At 38.8% G+C, this 10,734-nt stretch overlaps 1 protein-coding gene across 1 annotated transcript; it reads left to right on the top strand.

Moving 5' to 3' along the window:
* The first annotated feature begins 8,378 nt into the window (after positions 1-8,378).
* Positions 8,379-10,186, top strand: LOC129765998 (segmentation protein fushi tarazu). Its single transcript, XM_055766462.1, has 2 exons — positions 8,379-9,504; positions 9,691-10,186. The coding sequence occupies exons 1-2, from the start codon at positions 8,511-8,513 to the stop codon at positions 10,062-10,064; spliced, it is 1,368 nt and encodes a 455-aa protein (XP_055622437.1). The 5' UTR covers positions 8,379-8,510; the 3' UTR covers positions 10,065-10,186.
* Positions 10,187-10,734: the final 548 nt, after the last annotated feature.

The following is a 10,734-nucleotide window of genomic DNA, read 5'->3' as shown; positions in this document are numbered from 1 at the left end:
CCATTACCAGGCAATGCGGCTTCGTCAGCATTTCGGTGTACAATTTCCGGGCTCGCGTCTTCCCCACCATGTTTTGCCTTTCGTCGCGGAGCCTTCTGAACCTTGTATGTACGCAGGCCCTCCCACTGCTTGGTCCGCTGGACGAATGAACTTGACAAATTCAGCTTATTGGCGACATCCCGGACCGAACTTCTCGGATCACGTCTAAACTGCTTAACTACGCGCTTGTGATCTTTTTCACTGACGGAGCATCCATTTTTGCCGTTCTTCACCTTCCGGTCGATGGTTAGGTTCTCGAAGTATCGTTTTAGTACTCTGCTGACCGTGGATTGGACGATTCCCAGCATCTTACCGATGTCCCGATGTGACAACTCCGGATTCTCGAAATGAGTGCACAGGATTAATTCACGACGCTCTTTTTCGTTCGACGACATTTTTCCAAATTTACGAAAAATTGACAGTGAAGCATGGATAACGTGGTCTATACACTCTTATCTGATTATAAGCGAAAGCTGAAGATATAATTCCTAAAAATTAAATTTCTACAGCGTTTTTTCCGCGATGCAATTTGATGTGACACACCCTTTATATTTGCTTTGTCGATTTCCCCCGGGCATCTTGGTTCAGATGTCTCTGTTACGGAACACATTTCAGTGGGAGCAAACACTCCCTCTACTTTCATGTATTTGCAATGCCGATTTCCCCCAGGCAGCTTGGCTTTGATGTCTCTGTTAGGGAATCGCCGCATGTGTCGTCAATTTCGACCAATCAGAAGTGGGTATTTCCATTAGGATAGGGGTGGAGATTTTTTAATTGTTCAATGGTTATTTTCATGATATATATAATTTTCTTCAATATAAAAAATTGTTATCGAGTGCCGAAATCGATTGACGCAAACATTTCATCAATCCATCATGAAATGACTGAGCAATAAGCGTATGAAATTGGACAATTTTCACGATGTGCTCGATTTTCGATTTTAAATTTGTACCCCAATATATTCCCGAAAGACGTAATCCTACGTCAAAAACACTCATTCATCGCTCCCTACTTCTTCGACAGCACGTATGCAATCAGCGATGCCCACGCTAGTTACAATGAGCACTATCCATTTGTGCGCGTCGTTAGTAAAACCATCGACCACGAGGGTATTTACATGCTGATTTCCCCCAGACACCTTGGATTTGAAATCTCTGTTAGGTAATTCATGTCGGTAGAAACAAAAGCTCCCCCTACTTTCATGTAATTGCAATGTCGATTTACCTCAGGCAGCATGGTTTTGATGTCTCTGTTAGGGAATACACTTCGGTGGGAACAAAAGTTCCCTCTACTTTGATGTGCCGATTTCTCCGTATCTTCAATTTCGACCAATCAGAACGAGGTATTTCCTTTTGGAGATTTTTTCTATTGTTTGCTAGTTAGTTTCATATGATATATTATTTTATCAATTGTTATAGATTGTTATGGAGTGCTCAGATCGATTGATGCAAATATCTCGTAAATTCATCAGGAAATAACTGACCAATAATTATAAGTACATAAGCCGCTGCATGTGTCGTCAATTTCGACCAATCAGAAGTGGGTATTTCCGTTAGGATAGGGATTGGGATTTTCCAATTATTCGATAGTTAGTTTCATGACATACATTATTTGATTCAATGTAAAAAATTGTTATGGAGTGCCGAAATTGATTGACGCAAAAATCTCATCAATCCATCATGAAATGACTGTGCAATAAGCGTTTGAAATTGGACAATTTTCACGATGTGCTCAATTTTCGATTTTCAATTTGTACCTCAATATGTTCCCGAAAGACGTAATCCTACGTCAAAAATCGTCAGGCAAGCAAGTCGAAACAAACGGAACTTGAGTATGGCATACATTGTATGACATATGACTCAGTACCTTGTACTAAAAATGTACAAAATACATGATGACGTCATGTCATCAGGTTTATGGAACACGCAATGGAAAACTACCGACTCAGTGTTTCCCTTGCAATGAAGTAGAGCACTCAACCGAAGCAGTCATGGCTACCATGTTAATAGAACGATGAAAATAAACCATACCTTCTATATGGATGATTTGAAACTGTTTGCTGAATCAACGGAAGCGCTGCATAGTCTTCTACAATGCGTTAGAGACTTCAGTTCCGATATGCGGATGGAATCGAGAAATGTAAATCAGTACAGCTGCACCATGGACGATTAGGGGAGACTTGATACGTTTCTCAAAAAAATCGGCAAGCACCAGGTCCATCGGCTTCTCGTCCCAGATCTTGCAAATGAGCTTCTTAAATTGGTCCATAATGCTCACTTTATGTTCGCTCTGCTTGGCCAGTATGTACGACCTTACATAAAAGCCCAGGGGATTAAGGTCCGGGGAGCTGGGAGGGCACAAAGTCTCATCGCGAAAATCAGTCAAACTCCCGCGACACCACGCCTGGACGATATTCGCCGTGTGGGCCAGTGCGCCGTCCTGTTGAGAGACGTAATTATCCTTCCCGCAGTGGTCCTGAAGTGCCGGGGACCACAACCATCTCCAGAACCTCGGTCTTAAAAAAACACTCCTAACCTGCTTGCCGCGAAAGTATCAGTATGGCTCTGTCCAGCCTCTTCTTCGTTGTAGCCTTCGATACATGTGAACCCTGCGTTTCTTGAACAGCTTGTATCCCAGGTCCTCCGTCATGATGGTGTGGGAAGTCTCGATCGACACATCCAGGCCTGCTGCGGTCTTCTGGATCGAGCGGTTCTTTTTTCGACAAACCCGCTCCCTCACAGCTTTGATAGCTGCTGGTGTCCTTGCCGAACGCGGCCGCCCGGATCTCGGATCTCGCACCGGAATATGTCGCCGGGTCGCTCTACTCTCGCAAACACCTTACTACGACGTCGTGGTACTCCTTCATCGTGCGCGATAAACATACAACAAATCGTCAACACCGTCAACACCGTGCGCGTCGGTTATCCTATATATGAGGCTAAAGCTGACACCAATATCAATACACAGAATGTACATGGTGCGCACCTACACAACGATGAAAAGTTGTATTCGAACTTATTGAACACCCTGTACATAATTTCCGTTTTATAGATAGGAAATAAGTCAAAGGCGACAGTTGTAGATCGTATATATTTCACAAAAAATATATAGCTATCTCATCACAAATTTATAATCTGGGTCATCATTTATTATAAAATTTGTTTTTAAGGCAGAAACTTTGCCAAATGAATATATCCGGCATTTGTTTAAAAATAAGAATGAGTCGGGAAAGACGGACACTAACTGAAAATTCAACTTTATATACTGGATAGGCCTTAAAAATGATCGAACAAACAGGCTTGACTAAAATCACCTAGAATGGCTTGTAATTTTTTCATGTCTAAAACAGCTTTCCGCATTCGGAAAGCTGAATTTGTCGGAATTTGTCGGAATGACAAATTCGAATTACGTTTTAAAAAGTGCTCTGCTGATTCATCCATGATATCTAGTTGCTGTTGCAAACGTAGTTAGTGGGCATCTGTTGAAAAACAAGGAAGGGATAATCAAATTGTTTTCAAAACAAAATGTATTTCTTTCCCTTCGGTGGAGTGTCCGTCATACCCGACTTGACTATTATTTTTATTCATCAGTATTTCTGGAGTAAAAAAAGAAAACTGCCCCCTCTGTTTCGAGAAACTGAAAGAAAAGTTATGGCAAAATACTCACGTAACAAAAAATACCCCAAAAATTACTTGATAACAATGAGAACCTTATTTTCTGCAGAAGAAAATTTACATCGAGCTGCTTTTTTTATTTTTATTTACAACTAGCTAACCCGGCAAACTTCGTCCCGCCCATTTACTTGATTAATTCTCGAGTAATGCAGAAATTTGTGTTTTATTTGTATGGCAGCCACCCCTAAGAGAGGGGGGAGGGGTATCTAACCACCATAGAAACATTCATTGCACCCTAAAGTTTCCATATGCCTAATTTGGTTTAATTTGCTTGATTAATTCTCGGGTAATGCAAAAATTTGTGTTTCATTTGTACGGCAGCCCCCTCTAAGAGAGAGGGAAGGAGTATCTTAACACCATAGAAACATTTATTGCATCCTAAAACCTCCACATGCCAAATTTGATTTCATTTGCTTGATTAATTCTCGAGTAATGCAGAAATTTGTGTTTCATTTGTATGGCAGCCCCCCCTTTGAGTGGGGGAAGGACTGTCTAACCATCATAGAAACAGTTATTGCACCCTAAAACTTTCACATGCCAACTTTGGTTTCATTTGATTGATTAATTTCCGAGTAATGCAAAAAATTCTGTTTCATTTGTATGGCAGCCCCCTCTAAGAGAGGGGGAAGGAGTATCTTATCACCATAGAAACATTTATTGCATCCTAAAACCTCCACATGCCAAATTTGGTTTCATTTGCTTGATTAATTCTCGAGTAATGCAGAAATTTGTGTTTCATTTGTATGGCAGCCCCCCCTTTGAGTAGGGGAAGAACTGTCTAACCATCATAGAAACATTTATTGCACCCTAAAACATTCACATGCCAACTTTGGTTTCGTTTGCTTGGTTAATTTCCGAGTAATGCAGAAATTTGTGTTTCATTTGTATGGCAGCCCCCCCTTAGAGAGGGGGGAGGGGTCTCAAAATATCACGAAAACCTTCCCCGGCCCCAAAAACCCCTACATACCAATTTTCATGTCGATCGGTTCAGTAGTTTCCGAGTCTATAAGAATCAGACAGACAGACAGACATCACTCCATTTTTATATATATAGATTTTAACAGAAGTCCAGGTAGGTGTACATAGTATGTGTCAAAGGTATAAATACACTGTATTGCAAGTATGTACATTATTAAAATTCAAAATAAAAATGTAATTTATCAATCACTAGCTGATCCGGCAAACTTCGTCCCGCCCTAAATTTGTTTTTTGTTATACCTTCAAACATTCACGTTTTCTTACTATGAGCAAGTTCATGGGTTCAATCGCAGAGCTTTTCATTGATTGATCATCTAATGAATCCCGTTGAATTTACCTTTTACTATAAAATTCCTAGTATTTCAAACAAAACTCATCATTATAATATCAGATTATTTTCAGACACAATTCACGTTCAAGATTTTTCAACTACTTGCAAAAACATGTTTCTCCGTCACATGGAATAAACGTTTTATACAGAAAATATGATAGAATAAAGACAGCCCTAAATCGGGCAATTACTTCCTTAGAGAGGGGGGATGGAGAGTCCATTCACCATAGAAACATTTATCGCATCCTAAAACCTCCATATGCCTAATTTGGTTTCATGTGCTTGATTAATTCTCGAGTAATGCTGAAATTTGTGTTTCATTTGTATGGCAGCCCCCCCTTAGAGAGAGGGGGGAGAATCTAAATTTGGTTTCTTTTCTTTTGCTTGATTAATTCTCCAGTAATGCAGAAATTTGTGTTTCATTTGTTTGCACCCCGAATACGTGTAATATGTAATGAAGCTCATCAAAGATTTAATTTGTTGTTTGAACACACGTGTATGACATTACGACAATGCATGCGTTTTGACTTGACAGTAGCAAAAGTTGGTGTTGGTGTTGGTGTTGCTCACGATAGTGTCTCGCAAATGAATGTATTCTTCCTCATGCTGCTTCTGTTGATTGTAACGTGAAAACCGCAGTCATCTTCTCTCTACCTTTGCCTATATGTCGACCATGAATTGTTGACCGCGGCGAATCATCATACAACTGATAAAAATCCATCGAGTGCACTCTATAGTTTGTCTCGTCTCCTCTAACTACATGTTCATAAATATGATTTCAAAATGAAAAATGATGTTAACAATGAATGAAGTACCTGTGGCGGGATCCTTTTGTTTCATGTTTATGCAATATCCGTGTTGTTTAGAGCAGCAGGAGGAGTTTTCTTCAAAGAAATCTCAGATCACAATTTTTCGCCTCGAATCATAATTTCTCGCGTCGCTGTGCAGTCGCCTACAATGATTCCAGCTATGTCTTCAGTTGGATCTACATACGTGCTCTTCAGCCAGTGTTTTATCAGAATTGATAATCAAAAGATTTCTAATCTGTATCAGCTGGCGATAACTAAAGTAATATTTCAGACAAGTAAAATATCGACGGGGCAAGCTTCTGATGTTTTCTTATTCCTTTCTGCCAAATTGATCGCAAATTGGCCAGATTCTGTACGGTACAGATTACAGATTTTCGTCAAAAAGTACAGATTGGTACAAATTTTTTCCGCGTGTCAAATTTCTCTCGAACATTTTATTGAATGATAGTACGCAATCTAAATTTAGAAAGACCATGTATAAGCATCATCAAACACACGAGTGATTCGAGGCTAGCAAATGTTAATGTACATTGGATTAAACACGGATTGCGTAACCTCGGTGGCTTAGGGTCGTCTCCTCGTTAGATGGTGACTTCGCCCCCCTTACATTCACCTCAGAATAAATTTCATTACAGAAAAATAAATTCATAATAAAAACTGCCGGCGGCGTTAATACGTAAGTACTAGTATTTGTAGTAAGTAAATCTAGATATAAAGTAAGCAAGTAAATATAATATTTTCTAGTAAACAAATCAGTATTTTTTTTTCATATTTCATTATTTTTCTCTACAATGGATAATTCCAATGGTACAGATTACAGATCTAAGGGGTCGACATAAACGAAAACTGCCCAGAAATCGGCCCCTATTAATAAGCACATAAGCACAAGTTCGTATCTGAAGCATTCAAGAAACTGTATGAAACTGTAGAATGAATAATACTGGAGTAGAAAGTGAATGAACAGATAATAAGTATTTTTTACGAAACTAGATTGTAGGGGTCGATGGTATCACTTTACTCTTTGTAATTTTTTTATTTTTTGTTTCACACTTTAATTTTTTCAAATACTAATGTTGTTTTCTTACAGCATCACACATATTTCCAATATTTTAAATATGAAAAAAAATTCTGATGGGTTATATTACAGAGGCAATCTAGTAGCATCAAATTTACCCACAAGAAGGATATGTCCACGTGCGTGGCATGATTAATGGTTCTTTCCGCATTCTTTTGTTTGCAACATTTGAATTGCTCTCTTTTTTGTATCTCGTAGACGGATGAAACCTCGAATGTTGACCAGGGGTGTAAGCTCACCGCTATATCAGTATAACTCCACGGTAGGACTGTAGGATACCGAGCATTGATACATCTGTCGAATTCAGCACGGGCTCGATTCGATAGTGAGGGAGCGTATTTGTGCACACAATGAATGCAATTCTCGTTTCTTCATATTCCACCCAAAATTTTGAGCGTTGAATCTATGTTTCGTGAACAACACAAATGCAGTCGAATCACAGCCGTGGCTTAATTTATGACTATTTGTTTAATTCATCTCTTTTACATTACGGGGTAAACTGAGAAATTCACCCCCGGTGTGAATTTGGCCGAAGCACGATTAGGGGGAGGGAAATCAAACTCCCAGTGCCTGTTCGATGAATTTACAGTATTCGAATATTGCTGATATTACGGTTGTCGTATTATTATTTGGTAACATACCAATTCCTATCCTGAATAAGGGTGTGAGTATGATGGTTTTAATAGATAACTCTATTAATCAGCTACAGATCTGAGAAATTTAGAAACAGTAAAAAAGTAGAAATAGTAACATATAATCTACAATGAGCAACTTGTGTATATAGTTTTTCACTTAATATTTCAATTAGTTACATGTTCTTAAAAACAGTTGGATATAACTTCTTTCAACATTACTCCCTCAGTAGGATGTAATTGAGTGTGACTTCCATACTGATGATTCAATAAAAAAATCTAACATCTTAAGAACCTTTGAAGGAATCACAGGAACTTCTATAGAATTCAGAAGCAACAATTTATCCGTCAAGGTTGTTGAGTCCATGAGTTTGAACAGCTCCCACGACCTTGACACATTATACTGCCACGCTTATCCAGAGTATCTATGTTTTCTATGTATGATCATCCATTAGTTCGCATGTTCACTCATTAACGTTTGTTTACATTCACGCTGTCGGCACGTTATTTGGGTATACTGAAAGATGTCCAAGAACTTGTTTGGTCATAAAAAATATACATAAAGTGCCACGTTCTTATTGTATGTAGTATGCACCTACAATTGCAGTTTTCTCCTCTCTCCTTTCACCGTTGCTAGCGAATTAGGGAAGTGAACGGATCTGCTATGGGAGGGGAAAATTTTGTACTTTCTCATTCTACCTACGTTTCTACTTTTCTATAACAGTGATTTACGGAAGTGCAGCCCGTCAGAGGGGGACAGAACATATTTTATTGTATTTATTTTGTGTCGGTCGTGTGCCAAAACTAAGTTGTCAAGATTTGGCGATCGATTCAGTAACAGTCATCATTCCAACTCGAGAAGCGATCGAAAGAACGTCAGCGAAACCCAAACTGTATTTATAAAGTGTGTAGTACATTTTCTTACAACTCGATTATTTTAGTGTAAAAAGTGTCAAACGTGAGCAAGGAATAATGGCTGCGGCATATTACAACGATTTCAGTTCATGCTATCACAATGGATATTACAATTACAGTCAATATACACACGATCAATATCAAAGTGGCTATCTTGAATATCCGTCAACAACTGCGCATTATGAGAATAATCAAGCATTACAGTATCATCAAGCCGAGCAACAACAGATGAAGACGCTTCAACAAGATTCAACGTCAGCGGTGCGTCCAGTGACATGTCAGGCGCCAGCTGCATCACACTCGCCAAAGAACAGTATACCAACTATAAATAGCGAAAGCAACTATCACGCTACAGCTCAGTACTCTAGTCAATACTACAACCATCAACAAATTAATGGGTATTATGATTACTATCATTACCAACGGGAATATGTACCTTATAGCAGCCAGTATTCATCGAAGATTGATCATGCTAGCATATCCTCTACTACCGGTGATACAAAATCCAGTACTTACAATCCAGTCGAGAGTACAATAGCCGAAGCCATGAAGTCTGCAGAACATAATAATTACTATTACTATAAATCTGCAACAAATTTGTCTAGTACAAATAGCTGTAATCCTACACAACCTGAGTCCAACAAGCGAAAATTAGTTACTCAATCATCACATGAAGACTCTCCTGCTCTACGAGCACTTTTGACTAACCCCGCGAAAAAATTGAGATACAATCCAGATTACAGTTCTTCAGATGTCACTAACATTATGTCACCAATGAGTGACCGAATGGAACCAGAAGTCATTTCACCATCGCCAAATAAAACCAACGATAGCATCGACAGTGTTTTGGAAGGTTGCAACAATAGGTTTGAGACCAGTATCCAAAATGGAAACGTCAATTTTTCGCTTCGTCATTATGCCAACTCAGCGACTGCATCCAACTATGATGGCGTTAGCACTCCGCCTTTATCGCCAAAGGATAGCGATATTGCCTCGTCATCGCCAAGCACAGAAGCTCCGATCACAGGGATGAATGCTGACGATACTGCTGGTTAGTTTTTATAATTTATAATTGGTTATTCAAATCGCCTTAATCGCCGTGGTTATTCGTGTTTATAAAAAATTGATATTTATATAAACATGAATATTCAAAAAATTAAAACTATCACTTTAGTTTCAGTCCCAGTAACACAATGTATTTAATATTATCATTATTCCATTTTATTATTTTTTACAGCTGTATCAAAGGAAACAACAAAACGAACACGCCAATCCTACTCACGGTATCAAACGTTAGAACTAGAAAAAGAGTTCCATTTCAACCGATATTTAACCAGACGTCGTCGTATAGATGTTGCCAACGCATTGAAGTTAAGCGAACGTCAAGTCAAAATTTGGTTCCAGAACCGTCGTATGAAGGCAAAGAAGGATCAATCCGGTTCGAGTCCCGATATTGCATTCGATGAAATCGCAAACCCCACCTATCAACATTCGAACCCAGTGGCCCATGCAGGATTTCACCAAACTGGTGCAACACATGCACACTATAGCTGCTACGATAAATCTCTATTGCAAAGCACTAATTTTCAACAATGCCCTGCAATTCTATGATACCGAGAATATTATAATACGATGAGCTGTAAGAAGGAAATGTCTCAATTCGACTCGAAGCGTAATTTCAGATCATTTCAAGACAATATTTACCAAATGTATAAAACCACGTGATGCCTTAGAAGTAGATGAAATTTGTTCCTATTTATTTTAATTTAGTTCAGATATATGTAAATGTATGTAAAATATAATAATCGTTGAAACATAAAATTGTCAAAAGTTGCTGAACCGAAAATAAATCTGTACATACGACATGGTGTTCTACTGATTACGATAATCGGTCCCACTGGTTTGACACGCCAACTACCCCTGGTGTTGTTTGGTTTTTATTTTGTCTTCATTCCAAGGACTGCTGCTGTTTCTGTTTACGTTCTTAGCACTGACACCAGATTGAAAACCTAAACGAAAAACCGAGGTAAGCAGCATGAGCAGATTGTTTCCGTAAAGCCCACGCCGGGCTTTCTCTGCATTGAAGAAGAATGGAGAATGAAAAAACACAAAAGCGAATCATTGCTATCTATGGGAGTCTTCGCTGTTCGAAGATTTCCGTATTTTCTCTTTCCAACTACTAAAGGTAGTTCTTCATTCACCTGGCTTGTTTATCAAATGATACTCTACAGAAATGTTATGATTACAGAAAATAAACCATTTTGGAATATCGTTTATGTAT

The sequence above is a fragment of the Toxorhynchites rutilus genome, chromosome 1, assembly GCF_029784135.1.
Source record: "Toxorhynchites rutilus septentrionalis strain SRP chromosome 1, ASM2978413v1, whole genome shotgun sequence".
Lineage (NCBI taxonomy): Eukaryota > Metazoa > Arthropoda > Insecta > Diptera > Culicidae > Toxorhynchites > Toxorhynchites rutilus.
Note: the sequence above shows the minus strand (reverse complement) of the source record. Positions and strands in the feature narration are given on the sequence as shown.